Below are 27,767 nucleotides of genomic sequence, written 5' to 3'. Positions count from 1 at the left end.
ACTTTCCTGAAAAGGAAACTTGTTAGAAATAGAAACTTTCACAAAATGGAACCCTGCTAAAAAAAGATATTTTCCCGAAATGGAAACTTGCTAAAAATAGAAATTTTCTTGAAATGGAAACTTGTGAAAAATAGAAACTTTTCCAAAATGGAAACCTGGTAATAACAGTAACTTTCCTGAAATGGAAACTTACTAAAAATAGAAACTCACTAAAAATGAAAACTTTTCAAAAATGAAAACTTACTATAAATGAAAACTTTTCAAAAACGGAAACTTACTGAAAATGGAAACTTTCCAAAAAGAAAAACTTATTAAAAATGAAAACTTTCCAAAAATGAAAACTTACTAAAAATGGAAACTTTCGAAAATAGAAACTTACTAAAAATTGGAACTTTCCAAAAGCGAAAACTTACTAAAAATGAAAACTTGCTAGAAACTAAAATTTTCCAAAAATGGAAACTTCCTAAAAATGGAAAGTTTCCAAAAATAGAAACTTACTAAAAATGAAAACTTACTAAAAATGGAAACTTACTAAAAACGGAAACTTCAAATTAACAAGGGTTTCAATCCCTCCATTCATTACAGATGCTTTTGAAAATGAAGAGCAATAATTTCAACATGAGGGTTTCAATTTCTTAAAGCATATAAAAAAATTTCTCAATCAAGGAACAATAACTCGCATACAAGAGTTTTCAAATTCAATTCAATACTAAAAATAGATTCACAAACACGGAGAAGACAAAAGTTCAAAGAATGAAAACTAGTCTACAAATAAAACCACAAGATCCTACCTATATTTGATGCTAAAATGACAGATGCATAGAACACTCAACAATTCCCCTTTTTTCTAAAAAACCTTCCTCTCTCCAATTGCTGCTCCAAAGCCTAGTTAATGAAGAAATGAACCCTAGATCTCTAATAAAGAGTTCTCCCCTAAATTTAGGGCTTTGATTATGCAATTACGCGAGGAAACTCACTGATCAAAATCTTTTAATTATCTTATTACTTTTTTACATTTTCATGCACACTTTTTGGCAATTTAAAATATCTTTATTAAATAAATTTCTCTCTCTTTAATTATTTTATTATATTTTAATTTCATGCATAAGCTTTATTCAATTTAATTAAAATAAAATTAATCAAATTTATGTTTTCTTTCTCTAGTTAATTACTAGACGTTTAATAATATATTTATTAATGTAACTAATAATATTATTTAGAGTTTCTTATTAAAAATAAAACTCCTAAATAAATTATTATTAAATCAAATAAATATAAAATGCCAAAATTAGAATTTTAATTAAATCTTTAAAATTAATTCCTTTATTTAATTAATTCACGAGACATTTTTTAATAATATATTATTAACTTAATTAATAACATTATTTAGAGTTTATTATTAAAATAAAACTCCTAAATAAATATCATTAAATTAAATAAATGTAACTACACCACAATTAGAACCAAGCTTTATCTTTAAATTTCATTCTTTTATTAATTAATTCACATGACATTTTTTTAATAATATAATTATTAACTTAATTAATAACATTATTTAGAGTTTATTATTAAAATAAAACTTATTATTAAATTAAATAAATATAAATATGTCAAAAAATAGAACTTAAATATAATCTTTTAATTTTAATCCTTTTATTTAATTAATTTCTCAATTAATTAAATATAATTAAATATTGAATTTCTTTATAAAATTTTCATTAAATTATCCTTTAATATGATTTAATTAAAATAGAAAATCATCACAGACCCACAAAACCAAATACAACAACTCAACCGAAAGACAAAGCATAAAATCAAACTATAGGGTCAAAATCATGAATTCACATCCCTTGACAAATTCAGAAAGGTGAAATTAACTTAGATACTTGTCCTTTTTTGGACAATTGGCTTAGGTTAGGATTTGGACTCAAAAGTTATCTCCCCACTTATACCATTGAAATATTGCAATAGAGTACACTCATCTTGGCAATTCAGGGAAGTCAATACCTAGTACCTACAATCTGCATAAGATCCATGCATGCACAAACACATATATTCTTAACTAAATAGGCAATGGCAGGAAATAGTGCATCATGTAGATTTTGACTAGCAGGTGACTATGACTCCCTCAACCACATCAGAAATGTCACACATAAAGAAGACATACACGCACACCATACACATGCAGTATGGGGTAAGTATCCATAGAAACGCATATAAATAGTTCATCTAACTAACATCATTAAATACTTTAAATCATTGAATGAACATACATCTATCATTATCGAAATAATTATGAAATAACTAAGTAATTCATCACATATATCAACTGAGTATAAAATAACATTTAATCTAATCCAATAACCAAGTACCGATAATCATAAAACATAATCAAAAAACTGGCCTAAAAGAATCCAATAATACAACAGAAAAGTCAAGTAGGGGTAGGCATTACATTACCAGCTAAACCTTGTCTTCTTGCTCTGCCTAGTTGAGATGGTCAAACTCCACCCCCTTGCACCTAGTGAAGGCCAAATACATATACTCTCTGCTCTCTTCTAGCTCTTCCATCATCAACCACATGCAAGCCATTTGGAGCCTTGAACTAAACTTAGAGGCCTGGAAGAAACTTTTTTCCCATCTCTAGTGTAAACCCATTAAGCCTAAAGTTTGACATTTCCTCTGTAGGGCCTTTCTACATAAACTCCCCTTCTTTAAGCTTAGTGATCATATTCCTAATGTCTATTCAGTATGCAACATGTCAAAATTAGTCTCATGTATTTTTTGACTGTGTTTTTGCCATGGAAGTATGGGGGACCTTTGGTTTAGTTCTTGATGGCAACTTTACTTGTAGCAATGTCTTATCTGGTTGCATATTAAAGTGCAGTAAGGAATTCAATATTTTTTGGTTTGTTTTATCTTCCTCTATCCTTTGGTACATATGGAAAGCAAGGAATAACAATGTTTTTTAGGGTAGGAGCAAGTATCTCGCTAAGTCTCAATTGAGATTCATGAGGGTTGATTTTGTTTTGCAAGTAACAGTTGTATTTAAGCTCAAAGAGAGCAAGTTCCTCCAGCTATTGAAGGATCGAAAAACTATGGTGGAAAGGAAAGAGCTAACATACGGATATACGTCGGTCCAGTCCAAGGAGGACTTTGACCTTACCTTGGCTCAATTGCTTCAAAAGATCCAGGCTAAATGAAAGAGGTTCATCCATGATGCCTCCTCTAGAAGGAAGATGCATCCCCCAAACTCTCCCATTCACTTTACCACATCAGAATCCAATGAGGAGCTATCAGATAAAGATTAGTCTTATATATCGCATATATTTCATGTTATTTTGTGTTGTGTTTATCATGTTATACCTGTTGTAACTTGTTTTGATATTGTCGGTACAGCCTCTATAGGGCTGAAACTCTGATATCTTTTGATATTGTTCATTGGTTGTATGGTTTGCTTTTGGTTAACGATATGTAATACCAAAAATCAGATTTGTACAAGGTATATATGCCTTCATTAGCCCTTGTTCAATAAGGGATGACTTTATACCTTCTTAATTTAACAAAGAAAGTAATGATGTTAAATGATTGTAAGGGAGAGTATGCCCTCTCAAAGACCTTTGTCATAAAAAAAAGGTGAATGTACCAATTTGTAAATAGGACATAAAATGTCCTAAAAAATACTGAGGGTTTTCTTCCCCCTTTTTTGTTTCACCCAGTGCTTGCACTTTGAATGGGGAAAATGTTGTGTATAATTATTTTTTAAATATAATATATAGAGCTTTAAGTCTTTTACCAATCAAAAAAAAATTAACCGATCAAAAAAAATTAAGGGAGGCAAATAAGAAGGAAAGCAAAAACAATATCAAATGAAGGGCAAAAATATTTTTAAACGACTTAATGTAGAAAAAGGGAGTTAATATTCAATTGTTTGTCTCCATCCCTTCTCTTTATCTCTTTATCTCTACCTCTCCCCTTCTTTATCTCTTCTTGATTTTTAGGAAATGGAAGATTTTTTTTCTTAAATATGCCTAGATTGTAGCAAGACAAACAATAAATTGACACCTATGTTTTAGGTGATGGTGGAGTTGTTGATACAAAGGTAGACATAATTACACAATTATAGCTACATTTTACTAACATTGCTCCATATTTACATTCATTGAATTATTTTCTATTTTTACATTATAAAACTTATCATCAAACTAATTTTTAAATTGCAACATGTTAAACACTAAAACAAAAACAAATAAAAATCTACACAACCCATCACATCAAATTGAAAAACAATTTCATTGTACTCTTCACACTAAAGTACAATTGTTGGTAGTATGTAATAAAACATATGAACTTAGAAACTTGTTTTTAGTTAATTTAAAATTTTTACATTTATAATAATATGTTATGAAATAATTAATAGCGTCATTTTATATATAGCTGTTAAAAGTTAAAAGAGATTAATATTATTATCTGTGAATTAAAAAATTCATTTGTATATTAAAAAATGATAATCGGGTATTAAAATGACCAAACCATCATAAACAAATCATATGAAAATTAAGGGTCAACTCCAAGCTGCTTCCAAATGACTTATTACATTATATTCTTATTTTATTTGTACAATTAGGCTGTTTTATTTTCATTTATTTTTCCCCATTCAAATTTGGTATTTAGGTAATCGTCAAATATTTTACTAAGATTAGGAAATTGATTACGATTAAGGTAGGTATGGTATAGAAGCTTCTTTTAAAATCTGGAATTGTTTGTCCACATTGACACCAGCATTTGAAGATGTACGTGTTTAGACACATTTTTTTTATTGCCCGGTCTGATCCACTTTTGCTCTTGATCCAAAGACTCTAGGGCCCATATAGGCTTAGGGGGCTTAGAAGGACTAAATCCAAACGTCTATTTGCCCCAACATAATGTGACAAAAGTAGTAAAATGCATTCAAGTGAGAACGGGAATTGAATACCCAACATAAAAAGGAAATTGCAAACTGGCAAATTTCTAACCGTACATGAACAAAATCCTTGTACACTACTATTTTGTGGAACTGTAACAAGAAATACATGCTTAAATAAAATCCTTATACACTACTATTTTGTGGAACTGTAACAAGAAATACATGCTTAAATAGCACAGCTAGGATTAAAAAGAGATGAATATATATGGGAGCATTTACACAATTTCAGTATGAAAATATGAATGAATAAGCAAACAAGTTTTACTAATGCTCCCTAGAACAGGAGTCTATAGGACCAAAAATAGCATCACTAACAATTTTTAAGATCCTTTCAATGTTCTTCTGTTGCAGATCTTTGATTAGGAATCTGGTTTTGTGAAGTTCTTGTCACTTCAAATAGCTCATTTATACCACTCACCTTCAAATTGTCCTTGTATTGGATACAAATATGCCACTTCAAATATTTCATTTATACTACTCATCTTCAAATTGTCGTTATATTGAATACAAATCTCCTTATATGCTGCACATGCAATGATGAAGTGCCATTCAATATCAACCACCCCTTTATTGTGAAAAAGACAATTTCTTTCATTGCATTCTTCCTTAGGGACTGCCCATCTAGGTGTCTCGTACCAATCTCAATCATATAGCTAGAAGCGTATTCTTTCCCTTGCAACTCTTTGATGGTCTTTTTCATCATGCTTCCCAAAGGGATTGAACTCTTTGTATAATATTTTTTTTTTGTCCAACCTGTTTTGTCCACGAGCCTTAGATTTTTCTGACAAAATTTTTTTAATCCCCTCATTAGTGTTGGGGCATGATTGTACATTGATGTCCCACTTGCTCATCCACTTGTTGTTCTGCTTCATCCAAAATTTCTCTCCTCAACAACAGTTTTGGGCCAACCTTGCTTATCCATGTTTTTAACTTCTTTTAAAATAACTTAGAAAACAATCTGTGCTCGGCCCCCATTAGGATGATATAAGCCAACAATCTCATAGAAAGTATATATAATGCAATATAATACTTTCAATTACCACTCTAGAACAGATTTTGAGTACATATAAAGAAGGTAAATCCACCTCGACAAATCAGGCAATGAAGTAATCATGTCAGTTGCATATCATACCGATATCTGGAAGGCCCTGTATTCAATCTTACCCTTTCGATTTTGACTGGGGAACAAACATCATGATCTGTATGTAGTGCATATTAGATATGCCCCTCCCTTAGGTCTCTTTGTTTGATAGGTATGATTATATTTGTATAATTGTTTTGCATTCGTTGTGGAGATGTATAAATATCTTATCTGCGGATTAAACAAATGTCTTTTTTGTTTGCAGTCTCAGCTACATTCCATAGCTACGTACAACCCTTCAGAAGTTCAAAGAGTGAAAAAAATGTAGCTATTGTGCTAATACTAAGACCTTGGGTACAAAAATGCTTCAAAAGAGGTCTGCAATCCAAGGCTATAAAAATGGGATCAAAAAATGCAAGAAAATTAAAAGTGATGCCTAAGCAATGGCCTTAACTACCTCCTGCAATGTTTATGATACCTTTCGACATTCAGAATTACCAAACATTATCATGATTTAAGTTATAGCTGGCTTACAAAAGGAAAGTATCTGAGATAGCTTAATGCTTTCATGGTCCACTTCATCAAACCTTAAACATAATCATTCATATCAAATCTTTTGAAATTGAAACATATATCAAGTTTTCCTTATTGTGTTATGGAAATAAAATATAATATAGCAGGGAACCATCCACATAGAAAAACCTACTTACAACAGGACCATAGCACCTAGCACAGCTTGCATGCTTTCCATTCTCCATTTCTTCAAGTCTAACATAGACCTTCCTTCTAAATTTATGTTTTGAAAGTATAAACTTGTACCAAGAGGTTCCCATGTAGCAGTCCTAAAATTAAAATAGCATATTTTCAAGGTGCGAAGCATTCTCCAGCTGATTTATTTCCTCATATAACTCTGCTTATCTATTGAAATCCATATATTTTTCTTCCAAATAATCTACTTAAAAGAAGACCAACACTAACAAAACTACTAACACATTGATGTTAGAAGATAGCTAAAACTGTTGTCAAGCCTGTAAGATAATACAAGCTGCACATCAACAGCAACAATTATTTCATTGGTGTGAGAATCACATGTACGAAAAAGGACACTTGGCAAGAAAATTAAACCCTCCCCTTAAATTTGTTGTTTAAAGTTCTGAAGGACATGCTACCTTGAGGAGCTTGAATTCTTGTTCAGATTGTGACTCTGACCCATACACGTGAATTTTACAAGAAGATGGAGTTTATTGTCAACTTGCTCTCAATTGACAGCATGAACCTTGTAAGAACCATATAAATGCTAGTGTAATATTGTAGGTAGTGGCTATGCAGCCACAAAAATAGATAGTATAACAAGGGATACTTTTTAAAGAAAAAAACAAGTGTAAAATACTCTCCTTGGTATGCTTTCTATTTTCGTGGCTGCATAGCCACTGCCTAATATTGTATACCTCTACTGGGCAGAAGATGGATTAGACATTTTGTAAGTATATTATAAATAGCATAAAACATTGGCCATGAGATGTTCTTCGAGAGAAAACATCTTTATAAGCAGCTACAGAACCTTCCCTATTTCTGCCCAACCTTCAACTTAAAAAGTTGGATAGATACAACAAATATACATCTTGTTTGATTGTCAGCACCACCAATCACAGTGTAGAATAGTACAGAAACTTCCTAAATTATTTGAATTCCTTCCAATTATCAGACATCTTGTAGTACTTGTTGGAGCTAAGATCAGCTTTTATATTTTTCCTCAATAATTTGCAGTTGTAATTCAAGGCTTATTGCTTTGCATCCATAATTTGAAATCTGCAAGAAATTTGTCCCTCTCAGGTGGTGAAGCTGATAGTAACCATTTACTAAATTGAAGCTCGGTCATGCTAACAAACTGAGCCATGAGCCTATATTGCTTTGTCTTATCTGTATTTTCTGTTAATATTTCTCCAGTTTTCCCATTGACTGTATGATTTTTCTTTATCTTTCTCTTCTGATTGGCCATGCCAGGCTGGCGCTTGCTCCGAGTTGGCTTGTGGTCAATGTTTTCAGTAGAAATTCTAGAATGGTTTCCTCTTTCAGAGACATATTCCCCTTTGTTAGCTTGCTTAAAATGTTTGTCTTCAACTGTATTCTCCAAATTATGGACTCCTAAGTTCACAACCTCTTCATTCCGATGTGCATAAATGATACCTGCATATGTTTCATATAGAACTACATCACTCAACTTCTTTGCAAAAATTGAAAAAAGAATGCTAACTAGGTAAAAGTTTAATCTAATAGTAATTGCACAGATTTTATGTCCAGAAAAGACCTAAAATAAGAAAGAAAAGGAACAAATCAATTTTAACACATCTACCTCAACATTTAATCATAATATCCAACTCTAGCCACATTCTGTCATACGTAAACATCTCTTTCAGTTTATTGACTAATAACTATAAGAATTTCAAAGCAGAGTTGAATATATATATTATAAGATGTAATGTCCCCATTTTAACAGTTGACCAAGTGTGTGCGCGTTAGCCTTGTTCTACATGGTCCCGAGGGCTAACGAAGGGTTTAATGGGATCTTGGAGTGTTTTGGCCTAGTCATTTCCAGTTTGGGCCAAAACGAAGTTGATTTACTTAGTTTCAGGCATACTTACTATTTTTAGTAAGTCGGCAGGACACAGTGCAGGTCAATTTTGGTGATTGGACTCGATACTCCTCGGTGAGAGCTTTCCGATGAGCTATCACTCGCATTATTCGGAGTCCAATTGCTAATACATTTTAATGCCTGAAGTTTTATTAAAGTAACGTCTAATTTAATTGTAAAATATTAAAGTGTTACTTTAATATATATTTTATGGTGATGTGTACCCAAGGGAGACATAAGGGGTATTTTAATATATGTTTTATATTACACATCTTTTATCCCACATTGCCCATATGAGTTGAGGGGACCCGTGGGAATAGAATAAAAGGAAGCATTTGTGGCTTCATTAGACAGGTTGAATATGAGAAGAAATTGGCGTGTGAATTGCAGCTTTGTTCTTGGCATTTGAGGACGTCTATCCTCTCTTGTAACATTCTAGACGTCATTCTCTTGGGGTTTGGCCTTTGGAATTCTTTCTTATTGGCTTTAGTATCAGGCAGTTTAGTTGCATTTCCGGCTACAGGCAGATTTGATATTTTGCTCATATCTTCTTCACTACTTGTCCGACGCTTATGCCGCTTGGAGGGAATGGTATTATGAAGGTAGTGGACTGATTGGAGGACAAAGTATTGTAGCAGCAAGTTCGTAAGCATGGGCTGGAGTATTATGACAATATTGCTGAAGTAATTAGTGAGTTGATAAATCTGCCATGTATTTGGTTTTATGAATTCTGAAAATAACATTTTATTAGCAGCAGTTCATTTCCACTTTGCATATTGTTGTAGTTTCTCTTGTTTATGTTGTATGATACCAATTCCATGCACGAAACACAACAAACAAATAAACGTTTGATTTCCAGAGTTATAAGGGGTTTTAAGAGGTTGCATGCAAACAGTTTGACAAAATTCATTTCAGCAAATTGGTTTAGTTTTATGGGACATCCAGGGGTGTCCATTACATAAGACAAGATTTCTGGGACTGTGATCCTTAACAGAACAAAAGTGGGAAAATATGTCCTAGAAAGTGAGCTTGCACCAATCCATCAATAATCACAGTCCTCTCTCTAAGAACCTTTTCATATCATCAGTATTATGGAATTCTTATCAGGAAAAAAATGTGGAAGAACTTTTGAAACTAAACATACATCATCTAGGTTTTACGCTCGAGTCCAGGATTAGTTAAAAGGAGAATATAGGTGACCAAAATCCATTGAACATAAAGCAACTTCATCAGGTAGAACTGCATTCACTGGACCCTGGAGCAAGCCAGTCTTAGAGCTTTTCAGAAAAAAATTTAGGATTAGAGAGTATTAAATTTTTGGTGTTGAAAATTTTTCTTACTCCACTAGAATCTTTAACCACTGCTCAGATGTAGCAAGGATTGAAGGAAAAACAATTCTAGGTGTTGAAAATTTGTCTTCATCTATCTAAATTTCTAGCTTCATTTCCCTCAAATACAGCCAACGTCCAACAGTTGTTACAAAGGATAGGAACGATAGTCCATGTCCAACAAGGAAAGGAACTGACCATCCAGCCATTTTGCACCTAGCCTGGATAAATCAAAGGCAGGATGTCTCATGTGCATGTAAAAGGCAGATCACAACTAGGGTTTTTTGGATTTCCTTTATTTCAAGCTATACAATTGGATCCCTTATAATATGATAGTGATCTAATAAATCCTGTAATTTGTTTCACAGAACTTACAAGACTGTAAATGCATATGTATGCTAACAATTTATTTGGCAAAGCAATTTAGAAGTTAGCAGATAAATATGTATTAATTGAACTGAAATCAAATTTGACTTCATAAGACTAATTCTGGGTGTAATAAAAACAAGTGTTTGCACCCCTAGTAAATCATGTGCACTTATATCTAGATTCTAAACAGATTCCTCCAGCCCAGGTATTTCCAGGTTGCAAACCATCAAATGCTGCAAATATGAGGCAATCTGTGCAGACTGGAATTAATGCCTCAAGGTAGTATGTACATAAACAAGGAGCCCAACTCAAAAAAGGCACCTATCTCAAAAGAGGATACAGACCCAATAATTTCTTTCGGCTTAACTGCAATGCTTGTAATGTTTCAGCCAAACTAAAACATGAGGGCAAAGGCCAAAAGAGATGCTTTAAAATTCTTTCATTGGAACAGCTTTTCATATTTCAGTCAAATTAAAACAAGGAGGCAAAAAAGAAAAAAGATGTGCCATGACTGCATCATTGGCATCTTTTTAATGATGGAATATAAATTTTGTTTATGAACTGAAGCCTGGTCTATTTATACCATCTACCCATTATACTGTTTTACTACATGCCAACCTAGCATTTAACAAATTTGGCCAAGAAAAGGGCCTCTCTCCAGTTACAACAGACCAATTCAAAATTTCACAATCTTAGCCTATGTAAAAGATAGGTTCAATTCAAGCATATGTTATTGATAATCTGATTCGATACTGGCTCTCAAAGGTAAAATCGTAAAACTCAATTGGCACGGTGAGACTGCCTCCAAAGAAAGTGGATACAAAGTGTCAGTATTGCTAAAATGGTGATAGAACAAGAGCTGCAAAATTAGAAACAATTCTAGAGAACATCAACTCGAATTCAATAAAAATTGTAAAAATGAAAATCTATTTTGCATGTAACAAAGTCAGAAGCATCTACTCCAAATTATTTCCTTTAGTTTTATAGACAATTTACCTTCAAAACCACCTCGGATAGGTGTAATAATAAAGTGGATTACAAGATTGAAATGGTTTTTAGATGTGCTAATGAACATGCACCAAAATATAGAATAATGAAAAAATAGCAAAAAACTTGCCTAACTCGCAAGTAGTAGTGAATCAAAACCATAGCCGAGTCACTCGTGAATAAACACAGCTCAGAGATTATGAAAAATTTGCAGCAATTTTCTCTTAAAAACTCGCCAAAAAAACATAATTTTGAAGGAAAACAATGGTAAAAACACAATTGTCTGTAACACTGAGTACTGTCAAATAAAGTGATTTAAACTGTTGTTTTTTAAGTATTTCGCATGCATTTTCTAACACTCCACAGTGCTATAGGCCACACAAACTCAGGACTGAGAAACCATGTATTATTGTGTTTTGATTTGATTTCTCAGTGTGTTTTACATTAGACTCTTTATATATATATATATATATATATATATATATATTTGTTAGGGATAATATACTCCTAACAGTGATAACGTAATAACAATATATTATTATTATTACAAAAATGCATGGTAACCATAAAAAATAAATAAAATAATATTATTATTTCTAATCCATGAGCTTGATCTCTTCAATAACAGAAAATAATAAAAATACCAGTAGCTTCAAAATATTCCCAACCTACAATATAAAGACTTTGTTGTAACTGCATACTCACATTTTTACTTCATTTGCAAAAGACTAAAGAAAATATATAGAGGAAAAGTAGTCTTAACCATTTGCTGAGGAAGAAGTATCCAACAAAAAAATGGGTGGATAACACTCCCTCGCAATTTGTATTTCAATCACTTATATTGGATAAAAAAAAAAGCCAAAGACATTATTATGAATCCTGACTACAGAAAAATACCAGACTATTTCTACTGTGCAAAATTGACCATGATTCTGTTGTATCTGTCACTGTCACATTCCCAGGCAACCTGGGTAGGCCAATCCCTCTGGGAATATTATTTCCAATCATGATCTGTGATTTTAAAGATTTTTATGGTTCAAATTGCAGATAAAGCAAGATTTGTGATTGCAGGCAGTGGCATTACAATCTTTCAACAAACATAATTTAGTTGCTTTTTTACAATGCATATTGTTTTTTGACATTCACACCAAACTTCGACAATTACTTGTTTCACTTGTAGATCAAAACATAAAAAATGGGTTGCATTGAAGATTGTTTAAATGCATGTATGAATGTGCTTGAGATTGCAATGGTAATAAAAAATATTAATCTCATGTCAATATACATGAGCTCCGAACAGTTAGGAAATGGCTGCCAGACATATGCAAAGAACGTGATATGCATGTATCCAAAAGTTTGAAGGAGCACAACACAGTTAAAACATTCATACAAAAATCATTAGAATCACAGATTATGGTTAGACATAATTTTCCAAGGAGGGATTGTGCTGCCCAGATTGCCTGAAAATATGACAGTTACAACAGAATCGTGATCAATTTTGCATGGTAGAAATAGTTTTGTAGTCTTCCATACAGGATTCTTGAAAATTCCTTCGGGTTTGTTAGTATTAAATTTTTATTTGGTTCTGGGCTGTTATGCTTTTATTTGGTTTTCTGTTATTTGAATTTTCCCTTTTGCTAAGGTCTATTTACATTCTCCTAGAAAGAAAATGCCAGCCACAAGGAGAACTTGCAGCAAGCCTAGGGACTCTACTTGGAAAGATGGAACAATAGGTGGAGAGCAAGGAACGGTTGCCCACAAATTTTGCAATCAAAATATTTAAGGAGGCATAAATCACCTCAAGTATCACCTTTTATGGATCCCTCACCAAGATTAGAATTCTGAATACACAAAATTTGCCCTAGATTACAATTGCTTATCAAGAAAGCTTCAGGGATATTATTTTGCTTTGGTTGAGATCTTGCAAGCTAGAGAGCATTTATATTCATAATTCATAATTAGACATTCTGCAGTTAAAAATAAACTTATGTCAATTTTAAGTCATCTCAACCATAGAAGCAATAAGGTAGAATGACCTGATGAGGTGCCCTAGTGACCCCCTATCCTAGGCCCAAGGGCGGATATATCATCCCTCTTAGCCTCATGTGGCCCTAGCATGAGGTGGCATTCTAGGGTGGTGTCCTGTCACTGTTTTCCTCAGCTTTGTCACTTAATCTTACCTCCAATGATTGAATATCCATATGCACTTGTTCACCATGATAGAGATCATGAGGAACATTTGCTACAGGATGCCTGGAGATTCCCTCCTTCCTAAGCCCAAAGGCAGTCCATTTGTTGAACTCCTCAGTCATATAACATGGAGGGGCATGCTTAGAAGTAGACCTCATCACTGATTTCCCACCTGTGATCCCCTCATTTCCCCTACCATGGCTAGTTGCAGCACAGAAAAACATACAGGATATTTCACACAAATTCTATATTACAACATTCAAGTCAGCAATGAAATGCATATTAGATCATGGGTACGCAGATGTATATATAAGTCTGTATGTATATCTACATATAAGCAGTCACATACTGATATTATATCTCTGAAATGCATATGTAATTCAAGTATATGTATATATTGTGATACCAATACCAAGGAATCGCCGATCTGAGTTATTATTATTATAATCTGTTCTTATTAATATATTTTTCTTCGCTTCCAATGATGTTGCAAGGATGGGCATGATCTTCATTAAACATCTGAAAAGATTAAAGATTTAAAATGTTTTAAATGCCAAGAGATATGTCTTATAACAGATCAAATCCCTTCATTACAGGTTGGTTTATGTTTATTGACAACTCCTAATAGCTGTTACCTTAGTTGCATGTGATTAGTTGTAATTCCAACTGTCTATTTTACCAAAATAATTCAAATACTTCAACATGATTCCTTCCATTGGCTATGATATAATTTCATGATTTGATGATTCAATGGTGGTCAAAAGAATATTATGATGGCTTTGTCTATCGACCTTCAGCATTAGAAAGAGAATCATGAAGCCTTATATTAAGACGATTTTCTCAAAGAGTTGATGACTGGGTCTTCCCCTTTGCAGAAAAGGTTTCTAACAGGGGTTAAGGCATGCACACAAGCAATTCATATGATAGCTACCCTTGCAACAGAGGTAGAGAACAAGATGACAGCTACCCTTGCAACATATGACCAGAAGAAAGCAGGGGAAAAGGCAAAAATAGAGGCAATGACAGCCTTCATATGATTTCTACATAGAGAGAGATGCAAAGGATTCTTCCTTTTCCATTAAACATGAATACGAAGATTAGGCACTGTGAGTAGGTGTAGTTCCAATCCTGTCCTCATAACACTCCCGGTGCATAGTGTTGACTGAAAGATATCATATGGAATAAAGAATTGTAGTATGAGGCCAAGTAACTTGCATGTGTCAATTTTTGGTAGTTAAACAACATTTCAAAATATGACACGAGTCTTTATTGGAAGTAATTAATCAATACATTGACCATAGCAACTAAGGCATTCAAGGCCTTGAGCCATCATGAGTTGAGTGGCCCATTGCTGTAGGATGTGGTCCAAAACACAAAGTAGCTAGAAGAGGAACAAAATATAATTTGGGAAAAACCAGGGTTGTAGTGTTTTATATGATGGGTGGACGAATGGTCAAAAGAGCACACACATTAATCTTATAGCGTTAAGAGAATGATTAATATTCTTGAAGTCAATTGTTGACTCTAGTGAAATAAAAAGTGTCAAGAACTTATGCAACTTGATGAATGAGGTGGTGATGGAGGTGGCAATGGCAAATGTTATCTAGATAGTACGTAGTGACGGACAATGCATCTTCATATTTGGTAATTGGTAGACTTCTAGATCTGAGGCGCCCTATGCTGTTTTGGAGCCCTTGTGCCACCCAATACCTTGACCTTCTCGTTTAGAAGGTAAACAAAGCAACTAGGATAAAAAATGTGGTGAAGATTTAAAGAATGTCACAAAATACAACTACAAATGGGTCCAGAATCCAATGAGAAAAAACACTAACAAGATAGAGCTCATGATATTTTCCATAAATTTATTATCTTACAAAGTATTGCAGCCACATTGCCCAACCTTGAGCATGTTTTTGTGAGATAAAGGTGGTTGGAGTGTCCTTCCTACATGAAGACCAAAGTCAAGAGGGTCAAGAAGACTATTTTTATTATACATTTACCAAGGGTATGGAGGACATTGCCAAGTTAATTTTTCAGATATGTTATTTATTTATTTATAATGTTACAATTTGCTAATTTTGTAAGGTTATGAAGTTATTGATAGTGCCAAAGAGGCAATTCAGTATTTGTATGGGTTCATTAGAAATAAATATGAACCCATTTGTTGATTGGGGATGGAAATGACAACTCAATGAATATATCCATACTACTACCTACTATTTGAAAGTTTTTATCTTTCATTTCATTCAAACAAATAAGGAGGTTATGTTCGGACTCAACATATGCATTGTGAGGATGGTCATTAATGAGAACATTACTTGCTCCTACACTCTCTTCATTCTATAAGGATTTTGGACATGAGGGTAAAATGATATAAAGGATCTCCCTAGCGGAAACTTCAAGAGGAGTGAAAGAAATCATCCATGGATCCATTCACCAATACAACGAACTTATGAGACAAGTAGCAACTCCTACCCTTGCTCCAACTCTAGCCCAAAACTGAACTATTTGAGCACCCCGTGTAAAATTATAGTCAATTTTATCATATGCTTTAGCAATTTTTAGTCACAAGAAGACCTTTTGTTTTGCTATAGTGAAGAGAGTGTAGAAGCTCATGGGCCATCCTCTCATATGGCCGAAACCTGTGTCCTACAAAAAAACGGCATCAACATAATTCAATAGAAAACAATCTGAATTCTGTTTGAGTATTGGCATTTCAAGCAAAATAATGACATGCACATTACCTTTAGAATGAAAATATTAGACACTACATAGTTTTAAAAACGATCACATCTAAGGCACATATTTTCAATGTCTTTACAGCTCTCTTCCATCTATTTCCAAAATTCCAGAATATAAAAAAATATCTCTTATTGATTTATGTCCTTATGTACAATGGAAACCAATATAAGGAATTCAATTATGCTTGCAAGAACTGAAGATAGGAGAAGTTGATGATTTACTAACCAGCATCTGTTAGGACGTCTGCCAGATTTGGTAAATTTTTGCATTGACTACCCTTCCCTATAATCTTTTTATTTTCTTTATCTTCTTTTTGTCCACAAACTGAAGTACCTGTTTCTTTACTTTCAACAGAAACAAAGCTATTGACATTCCCAACAATACCCATCTCTTGATCCACTGCTCTGACTGCTAGTTGATCCTTTGCCACATGATTGTGATGCTCAAAGCCTTGCAATCTTTTCTCATGCTGTTCAACAATCTCACTAGTGAAGTGCTTGTCAGACAGGTCACGGAAAAGATTACTGATACCAAAAAGTTCTCCCTTGTACTCTTTCGAGTCCTAAAATATCAAATTGTAATAACTTCAAACACATGCATGCCTTTGAAATTAAAAAAGGAAAACATTATATGCAAGTGATCAGGCATATAAATTAAAATTGATGCAAGGAATCTTGAATCATCTCTAGCAATATACTACAGGACACCACGAAGCCCAATCTTAGAACTAGACATACCTGGACACCCTCAAAGTAGCGCTTTTCAAGACTGCCTGAAACAGCAATATTGAAAAGTTGTTGTTTATATATCTGACGTGTATATACAAGCTCCTCTAGGGAACCTGCAGCTAGGAAACGAAATACTGTAACATGTTTTTTCTGCCCATAACGGAAAGATCTATCTTGTGCTTGCAAATCTTGTGATGGGTTCCAGTTTGGATCAAATATAACCACTCGATTTGCACTAACAAGATTTAATCCTAGCCCACCAGCTCGAGTGGATATAAGGAAAATCTGGGAACAGGAAAATATGACCAATTAAGAATCTTAAGTCCCTTACATGTGCACCATACTTGTGAGAAAAATATAACTTTAAGAGTCACCGTCTTGAGATCCTTATATGTGCACAATACTTGAGACAAAAAAATAACCAAGAGAGTCACCTGCTTGCTTGGACTGTTGTTAAAACTGTCAACAAGAGACTGCCGAGTACTCATGGGAGTTGAACCATCAAGGCGAGAAAAACAATATCTTTTACGAATTAGAAACTTCTCCAGGATATCTAACATCCTGCATGGTGAAAATCATGTCAGTGATACAACCCAAAAGAAAGTACTTTTAATAGTCCATACTCTTCAGACTGAATTCAACAGATTCGAAACTTAAAATGCTGATAATTCAGTCAAAGATGCTTGTGTACATAAAGGCAGAGAACGAGATGATGAAAATGTATGCCGATGGGAAGACAACAGCAAAAATAAAATGTTTTTCTTAAGATGCAGCTTAATTAATAAATTTAGAGAACTGTGCTTTCCAGGCATTTTGTTAAGTATCCAATCATTCTACCATACCTGTATTTCAGAGTAGGCTAGAATATTAAGATACCAATGAATGATATTCAATTTGAAGGTTTTGTCTTTGAGAGACTACAAATTATGTTATTTACAAAAGCACTTTATGAATTGCATTTAAAAGAGATTCAAACATTCACAGCATTCAAAGAGAAAGCGTTTTATCATGCAAAAAGGAAATTTCAGCTGCTTTCTTTTGTTTCCAAAAACGTAGAGTTAAAATATTAGGTACAAATAAAAGAGAGGATTCAGATTGGGGAAAATCATGGTAAAAGAAATTGAGCATTCCTGAACAAGTCTTCATTAAATACTGCTGGAAGATAGAGGATCACCTAAAACATATAGGTGGACCTACTTACTGTATACAGAAACATGTCTCGAATAATTTCTAATATATCTGGCATAATAGATGATACACCAGCAAATATAAATCCAGAGACTCGAAGGAATTGCTAAGAATATAAGATAATTCCTTCTTCCTAAGATAAAATCGAAGAGCAGGGAGAGAAGAATCATCAAGGCTTGAGGTTTGTACAGAAACCTGTGCCAAGCGATCCCGTACAATAGCAGCAGAACATTCAACATTTCTGACCTGCCTTTTTTGAGGGTGAAGCCAACCCAGGTCCCTCTTGAACACCTCTCCTTGTTTACCAATCAACTGTGCCAGGCAATTCCTGAAAAAGTCACAATAGAATTTTTGGCATTTTTGACATGCCTTTTTGAGAGGGGAGCCAATTCAGCCCAATCTTACATGATATTACTATTTTATTTCTCGTGCCTTCTGAAAGAAGGTTAATGTTGATAGCAAGCATACTTTTAGTGAAACTTCCTGTGATTCTTATAATCTGCCTACATCTAATTTCAATGACGATGAGGATCTTTTGAAGACCCATATTCACTACTATTTTAATATTGAACAATGACAGTTTTTCAAGACATTCAAGTCTGACTAATTAGCATTGAAGAAGTAGTTAAGTCTTATGGTGATTTTGTTTATTTTTATATGTTAACAGTTTTTTGTATGGACAAACCCAACCCCAATTTTTTTGCTGAAATCCCCGTACTTAACTCTAACACCCACACCCAAACTGGTAAATACTGGTTCATAGTACATGCCTATTTGCCCAAAAGGAGTTCATAACACCTATTTTGAAATAGTTTGGTAAGGCTCTTCATGGTATGCTTAAATAGAATTACAAAATTAATCATCTTACTCTTAACAATAGCAATGAAAAATCCATTAACTAAAAATCTGCTAAGTACCCACAAAAAAAATTCTGCGTGTATGTGGAAGGAGTATTGATTCAATTTGAACTTAGATGCACACAAACTAGCAACCTAGTGAGTCAAGGACAAAGCCCAAAAATAAATTAAACACTCACCAGCCTGCCTCAGATTTTAAAACTAGTGCCAGTTTACTTAAATTCGTCCACAATTCACCAGGAATTGTCCAGGACAAACATGTAGGTAGAAAAGAGAAACCTGGATAAATCTCTGGGCAAATCAATTCAGAACTGGTACCCTGTTCAAATCATACCCGGACCCAGGGCCTCCAAGGACCAAACTGGAAACACTGATTTAAACTCTGTAAGTTCACATATAAGTGATTTCACAGTCAGTGGCAAGGATAGCAAAACCAGACAATGCATTACTGGGATATTATTATATTTATAAGAAAAGTATAATTTTACTGAGCTCATTTGGCAAGTCATTTTCTTTTACAGAATAGTTTCTCCAACCAATACCTAGCCTTATTTTCTAGGCCAAGAATAACTGATGTAGAGGGAGCTGCAATCATAGCTTCTTCCATGACTACCGGATTAGAGCCCAGGGCTACAAGAGCACCATGCCTTCTCCCACCATCTCCAATTCTACAGAGAAGACCCAAAGTTTAAATATCAAGTTTAAGAGGCATGTGTCATCATCAACCTTGTATGTGTGCCAAATAAAAATGACATAACAAATATAAAGACTTATTTTATCCATTTGGATCATGTTGGTCTTCATTCATAAATTGACTAGAATCGCTAGATAAGTAGGCACCAACACATTGGAACAGCTAGAAAATAAATCTCTTCATCATCTCAAGACATTCTCCTCTCCTATAACAGACAGGAATCTAGCAGAGAAATCATCTGTTAAAGTTAGAGACCTTTGGATCTTTGAGAAAATGTTCATCAGTTTTAAAAGAGAGAAGTTGGCAAAGTTTGACAAGATTGCAAGGAAATGACTGCTACTTGCAAGAGTGTCTGATAAAGAAATGTCTAAAAGTCAACCTAGGTATCAAGAGTGTCTAAACAACCGGAGTATATCTCTTTCTTCCAAATTTGTTGATGTGAAAAAGTTTTGAGTTATTACTGAATTTTGGAGTTGGGTGCATTTTCTCTTAACCAGTTAGAGGTGTCTACATTTCACCAAAATGAAAAATCTATAAGAAAATTCAATATTAACTTTTTTAATGTGAAATTTTACTTCAATATTATAATTGTGTATATGCAATCTAAACCAGTTGAGCGCTTGATGATTGTCTATTTGACCCTCAATTGAGCCATCAAGATTCGTGACAAAAGAGAATAGTAAAAGCACTGACACATTAGAAGAGCCATAGAACAAATAACCTATCTGAAGATGATATGTAATCAATGTGATATAGGAAAAATGGCAAAAATACTCACCATTTCCCAGTGTACACCTCTGACTCTCATTAACCACCCTGCACCCAACCCATATATTAAAGAGGGTTTTGTTGGGACTGCACATATCAAAATGTCTCCATGATGAACCACAACCTGGATCGCACAAAACCTTGTTTTCAGAAACACCTCAAAACAAGGTTCAAATGCCAACCAAGGTTGGTAATAGAACTGAAAATTAGCAGCTTAAATAATGTTCCCTAAGTAGTTGGATACAAATGATTATGTGAAAGTGCTTTTTAAATACTTTATTGTAAGAGTATAAAAGTATCTATCTTGAAGTGTGCCTACACATCATGTACAGATATACAAAAGTTTAAAATAAATAGTTGTATTTTCTAATAAAATGTTTATCAAATTATCAATGATACCATTACTTTTAAAATGATCAATCAGAACAAATAAATTATTTCAAATTCACTCAAGAAGAAATTGCTCTCTTAACATTAAATGGCAAGCATTAACCATTCTGTTAGCTCAAGCTCTAACTCAATTACCTGACAGAGTAACTAAAAAGCAGCACTTTATCACCCTGCAGAATCCAAGATGTCATTAACTTTTCTAAAGCCCGCATTTTTCCACAATGCTGTGCATCACTAAGTCCCATGAAACTCTCATCTGGAGCAATGCCACCAATCAATTCAGCATCCTTATCAAAAACAGCCACCGCTAATGCTTCGTCCTTTTTCTGTTTTTCTGGATCATCCTTGGGGTTTGGTTTGATTAACTCCAAATGGTTACTGACCTGCAAAGCAAATCCGTGTAGAATAATTTTTCAAGTACTTTGATGCCAGTGCAAGAATAGAATTTTAGAAGGCAAATCTCAGCTGTACCTGCTGCAGTTTTACCAGACAAGGAAGTACAAGGCAGAAAGGACATGAATCACAGCCATCTGGATTATTTCGATGAAGATAAGACCAGATTATCCCATCAGGAACTGTCTTATGACAACATTCAACTCGAGTCAGACGGTTTCCACAGCTGCAAGGTAAGTCCTTTGAGATAAGACTCTGAAAATCTGGACTCTCCAACAGTCTCTTGTAAACACGCCTTTGCAAGGGACTCATAGCACAAAAAACAACATTATCTTCCTTTCCCCTCATAAGATGCCCAATTGTTTCTCCCTTTGTCCTTCTCAACAGGTATTTCTGTAGAACATGTAGCAGATGTTGTTTACGCTCCTCCGCAATTTGTATAAATCGTTCAGATGCACTTATGCGTTGTCCTTGTTTGAGAGGCTCATCATAGAATTCCCGAAAGTGTTCACGAGAGCCCAAGCATCCAGGAGTAGTCCAATCAAAAACATTGAATAAGTCCATAATCTTGTTTTGCATAATTGTCCCCGTAAGCCCATAGCATTTCTTAGTTTGTACTCTTTTACAGGCCTTGTAGAGCTGAGATTTTTCATTCTTCAAACGATGAGCCTCATCAACAATCACAACTTCCCACTGCACTTCACACAGGCTGTCACCGTGAATACGGAATGTATCAAAACTTGTTAGGACTATCTCAGTGCCAGTGATTTCTAATTTTCCTAGAACAAGGTCTCTATTTGGACCATGATATATAGCAATATTGAATGTTCCCCATTCATGAAACTCATTTTCCCAATTACGAATGACAGATGTGGGACAAATAATCAATACTAATTTTTTATTTTCGATGAGCTTCTGGTTCTTCTTCCCATCAGAGCCACCACCAATAAAATCATCAGATTCTGGTTCCTTCCGCAGAACAGCAGCAAGGAATGCAATTGTTTGTATAGTCTTTCCGAGTCCCCTATCAAATTTACACAAATATATCATAAGATTGTCATATGCCATAATATTTGGTAGAAGAAAAAAGTAATAATCCAAAATTAATACCCTGGGCACAAGACAATGCAAACTGCATGTAATGCTCTTCTCTCTGGGTTTGGTAAATTGACATGGACATGAATAGTTGCTATAAAAAACATAGAGCTTTGACAAGCTAAGACTATAATACAGAATATTATAGAAAATAAATACATATAAAGAATTCTCTATAGTGTTAAATAATCAAACATCAACCAGAATACAAATGAAATGTGACTGTTTCGAAGTCAGCAGATTGATATCTTTCAAATACATCAATGCTCTAACTGCATCGGGTCTCTGGGATAGATGCACTCACAAAAAGTAAACTATATCAGCAATAGCAAACATGAGTTTATCTGAAACTAAAATTGAACTAATGGAGGAGTTGGAAATGCTAACATGGGCTTAGTTCACTTTACAAAAACTTCTCCCATCTTGGCAACAGACATCTTACTAGTAGTTTGACACTCCTTTAATACTATTATTTGCTTTCTTTTTATCTACTTCAACTTACTGCAACAAGGGTTTACAACTTTACTGCAATGGTCCAAAGAGTTGCAATGCTACTATTGGAGGACACATATGGGAATGTAACCAGTGATTAAATCCTACTACTACAATAAGCCAGCCCATAACTCCAGCAGTGTGTGGCATGGTTGTGTTGTAGCATAGTTGGAATACTCAGACTCGGCAAAAACTCAGCATTTTAAAAAATCGCTTATCCAATGAGTGTTTCTATTTAATTTAATTGGTTTGATTACAAATTGAGTACGAAATTGCATCCTCGTGTAGGATCTTAATATTATAGTAAGCTGACAACTGAAAATGAATTTATGATCATTGCCCTTGAGCATCATCATGATTCAGCGTAGTTCGTAAATTGCATATTACAATGTTTTACATCTTCTTCCCTATTGTAGTTCAAACTTTGGGAGAGGTTTTAAATTTCTAATAATCACATTTGAATCTTGGATACCGATAGCATGAGATTTTATCATTGATCAATGATATAGAGATAGTGAAAAAGTTAGTAGCCTAAGTTCTCAATTAAGGGGTGTAATTGAACATGGCCCAAGTTTGTAAGTTTTAAGAATCTCGAATAACAATACCTCACATCATATTGAAGGGAACCTACAAACTCACTCAAGATTTACCCAGCAAAAGAACACAGGAGAACACTGCCATGATTATAATTTACTACCATTAATTAGGTTTTGACATCTACTAGTTTCTGCCTCCTTTTTATAGAGATTGTGCACTTATCATTAAAATTGCATTATTGATAGACTCAATACTCTAATCTCAAGGATAGTCAGATTTTGTTTACAACTTACAAGCAAATCAAACAAGGGAATATTAAGTTGCATGAAGAAAAATAACAACATAATGTGAATGTCTAAACAACATAGACTTCTAGCCAAGACAATCAGAGGCAGTGTAAACGAGACAAGAGAGAAATGCTAATGACTGCTTCATATTTGTTTTATTTAAATGTTTCCAAAGGGGATCGCTTAGATCATACTTTTAAGCTGAAACATGTTTTTTAACATAAAATTTCAGTGGCCAGTAAGTACTACAAAGGATGTGAGACGATAAACACATTATTTGAATGTCAACAAGGCCAACATTGTATTTCTTTGCATAGTTTTCACTACCAAAGCAATAGGGCAGAATTATGATAATACATTCTGATTCAAAGTTCAAAACTGAGACATCAATAGTTGCAAAACTCAGTGAGTATTTGCAAGCCACAATTGGTCACTAGTAGCTCGTCAAATAACTCATCACTTGGCCTTTAAAAAACTTCCCGCAATCTATGCATGAAAAGTTGTCAAAAACTCAGCATTTTTGCATGAGAACCTGTCAAAAACTTGCCAAACTTGGGAATTTTTTTTCCAACCAAACATTAAAAAGTAAATTTGGTTTCAAGCATTTTTGGGAGATGATTGAGGATGACTGCAGCAACTTAAAGGGCAGATGAATAGAAGCATGATAACAGATTTTTTTTTTGTGCCTTTTATCTTCTCATCCTTTGCATGAATATGGCTTGCAGATCAGCTTACCATTATATGTTGATACATAGTAATCATTATATTATTATTACTAGATTCATAGCTATACTTGTGTTAGATTGATAATTACTATTCATTGGAAGGATGTGCAACGTCCCCTGGTAAGTTTAGAGCAGTTAATCATTGATTCATCCAAATTTGAATAGAATGCATTTTATTTATGTGAGCAAGTAAACTATTTATATGTTTATTAACAGAATAGAGATCTTATCATCCATGATTATGTTAACCTTATTATTATTTTGGTTTAGGAAGGACCCTTTGGATGTAATCAGGTTGCTTAGACACCAATCCTCAAAAGGCTTTTCCTCAAAGTTTACAGATCCAATCCCTTAAGACTTTCTTGGTACGATACCCCCAAGACGCTCAGGTATAGTGATGCCCATCCTGTTTTGAGAATAACCGATTGGTTGGAATTTAAACGGAGCTAAAGGCATCCCTGACTTCTGTCCTTAAATAAAATAATAATAAATCTTAACCATTCATATCCTACTGTATCCATTAGTTAGTGTTAACTATTTAGCAATAGTCTCTAGTCTGTGCATATACCTGGAACAGACTTATATAACTTTGTAATATCCTGAAACCTGTTCTTATAGCTGAGAATGCTTTCTAATTAAGATATATATATTGATGGGGATCACCTTGTGGTGTAGTGGTGACTTGGTTGCACTGTTCCTGGTGGAGCCAAGGTTCAAATCCCCGCATGGTAAACTCTCTTCCAGAGATTTTCAGTCTCTCTTCCCTTCATATATTTGCTTGTAAACTCCAGTAAGCAGCACATGGCCTAGAATCAAAACATGAAATGGAATGTATTCCTCGGCAAGTTTTTAAACAATAATCATCTTTAGATAAACAAAAACCATAATGATAAGTTTGAGCTGATGACATCTATATGTTACGATTCCAGTTTCTCAAAAAACTGCACTCAAGCTTGCTGAGAAGAATGGAGGATTATGAAGGCAATGAATAAATTATAAATGATAAATGCAGATGATCTGATTCAGAGCTCAGAGATATATCCCTAGAATTATTCAACTTGCTGTTAAAAAATTAAAGATGGAAATTCAAGTCAAAAGGCATCAAAGCACACTTTACATTCAACATGTTGGGCAGAAGAAGTGTTCTCCCAAGAAAGCTTTACCAAAGCCTGGACTTCATTAGCCATTATCCACCATTCCATTCAATAGATAATAAAAAAGTTTGGAGTATGCTACAAAAAGGGTTATCATGAGTGTGTAATGTTGCCATCCAAGCAATGGTTAGCAGAGAGGAAATATCTAACCTTTCACATTCCCTGAGGCGAGAAAATTAATTGCATAATAAGGGAATGAGTAAATAATTAAATATTAGCCCAACAAGCTAAAGTTTATTTGCAATACATTTAATTATTTGCTATGAACTAAATAGGGAACCTATTACTAGGCGATATCTTCATGGTGGCTTCTCTAATAATTAGTATTAATATTAATGCCTAAGTCAAGTTGCCTAAAATCATGGATTGGATGAGGAGATCACAGCTTTTTGGATTGAGAGTCTTTTATGAAGAGGGGCCGATGAGAATGGAGATTATTATGCATCTTGTTGTTTTTGTTTTCTTCTTTGCAAGAATCAACTAAGTGCTTTTTCAGGATGAAACCCCAGGAAAATCCAGAGCTTGGATGCAACCCTAGGCTCTCAGCAACTCTCTAATCATCACTCTACAGCAAAGGCAATTCAGTCTGCAATTTGGAATCGTTTATTTATCTTTACATATACAGATTCTCCTCTGTTCATTTCAGCAGAGATCAGACCGCCCAAAGACTCCAGAAGGCTGTGATTTTTGTTTAGCAGGAATTTGGCACATGAAAGAGAAATTGTGACTGGCTCATAAGGTCTGAAATTCTGCATAGTTTGGAGAAAAATCAATGATAGCAACTATCAAGTTTGTAATAAAGTCCTATTGTTTATTTGCTGAAATCAATTTATAGTTTACCAAGCTTTCAATTTGAAAATATTGGCAATTTCATTTCAAATTCATATTGGTCATTGCATGCAGTTGAATAATAACATTTATACTCAATGATTGCTTGAGAGAACTTAGAAAAGCTTCTTGAAACGGGAAAAGATCAATACAGTGGTATCAAAGCCACCTTTCTTACCAACCTGTGTGGTATTTCTTGTGCATGTCAGATTGGGAACAATCTGAGTCATTGCATGTCAGAAATTATGATTGCATGTTGCTCCTAATCAAATGCATGTCAGTTAAAGTGGTTCTATGCACTCTAGATGGATTGAACTGCGCAGGTATAACACAACTAACAAGAACTGGTTCTGGACAGCCAGTGAAAGGAGTTGGAAGCAGCCCAGTTGAAGAGACATGTGAGAATGAAGAGCAGAAAGCCAACCTACGGATATGAATAATCAACTCCATGATTTCTTTCCAGTCTTTGCCCAACAGCAGCAATAAATGCTACGACAATTTGAAGATCGTATGATCACAGCTATTGATCAATTGAGAATTGATCATGCAAGGTCAAGAAGGTCTAGTAGTGAACACAGCAAAAGTGAAGCCAGGCATGGTAACCAAGACAGAGCAACTAATAATGTTGTGAGGATGGTTGATACAAGGTCTAATTGAATATTACATCCCACTTTTTTATCTTGTCAAATTGAAAGAGAAACAATTACAGAGGAAAAGGAAGCAGAGACACACATCACAAATGATATTATGGAAGCCCATGCTGAATACATGCACCTTCCAGCTAATGTAAAGCAGTTAATTAACTTAAACCAGTTCATGAACCAGCATAAGGTCAAGATAGAAACCATCTGGAAAGGAAAGACAGGAGACCTAGAGTGCAAGTTAGGCGAGGCACTCATCCTGCAGAATACAAGGATGCCTTTAATAAAATTTATATACCAACCTTTAATGGAACCAGATAGATAACAGCAAGGTCAGAGGTTCATAAGTTAGACACACTCTTAGGACTCAAGTCCGTAAAAGAGGGAAAGGAAATACAGTTTTGTACCATACACCTAGAGGGGAATGGCATATGACTGGTGACATCATGGTCATATTTCCCGAGATCATACCATTTTACATTCCTACGAAGAATTTGTGAAAAGGCTGATTATTTGTTCTGACATAAAAGATATGAAAGTCTACTGCAGGGAATTGACCCAACTGAAGTGGGTAGGACATGTGAAAGATTACATCAATGAGTTCCAAAAAAAATACGTGATGTTTCTTGATATGTCACTAAAGAGTCGCAAGGCTTTTTTTAGAAGGCTTAAGAGACAAACTAAAAAGGTTGGTT

The 27,767-nt window shown here is 34.2% G+C and overlaps 1 protein-coding gene across 1 annotated transcript in view; it reads right to left on the bottom strand.

Annotated features, from left to right (window-relative positions):
• Nucleotides 1-7,154: 7,154 nt before the first annotated feature.
• The window catches only part of SWI2 (switch 2), a 33,893-nt gene continuing 13,280 nt past the window's right edge, over nt 7,155-27,767 (bottom strand). The window contains exons 3-8 of the mRNA XM_089830232.1: nt 21,392-22,337; nt 21,056-21,303; nt 17,458-17,584; nt 17,033-17,308; nt 16,521-16,857; nt 7,155-8,234 (exon numbers count right to left, since the gene is read on the bottom strand). Of these exons, the coding sequence (XP_089686358.1) occupies nt 7,822-8,234; nt 16,521-16,857; nt 17,033-17,308; nt 17,458-17,584; nt 21,056-21,303; nt 21,392-22,337 (2,347 nt within the window). The 3' untranslated portion in view covers nt 7,155-7,821. The remainder of the gene's footprint in view (nt 8,235-16,520; nt 16,858-17,032; nt 17,309-17,457; nt 17,585-21,055; nt 21,304-21,391; nt 22,338-27,767) is intronic.

This window comes from Cupressus sempervirens, chromosome 5, assembly GCF_028749045.1.
Source record: "Cupressus sempervirens isolate cs-2001-9-10 chromosome 5, ASM2874904v1, whole genome shotgun sequence".
NCBI lineage: Eukaryota > Viridiplantae > Streptophyta > Pinopsida > Cupressales > Cupressaceae > Cupressus > Cupressus sempervirens.
The sequence above is the reverse complement of the archived record's forward strand: the minus strand, read 5'-3'. Positions and strand labels throughout refer to the sequence as shown.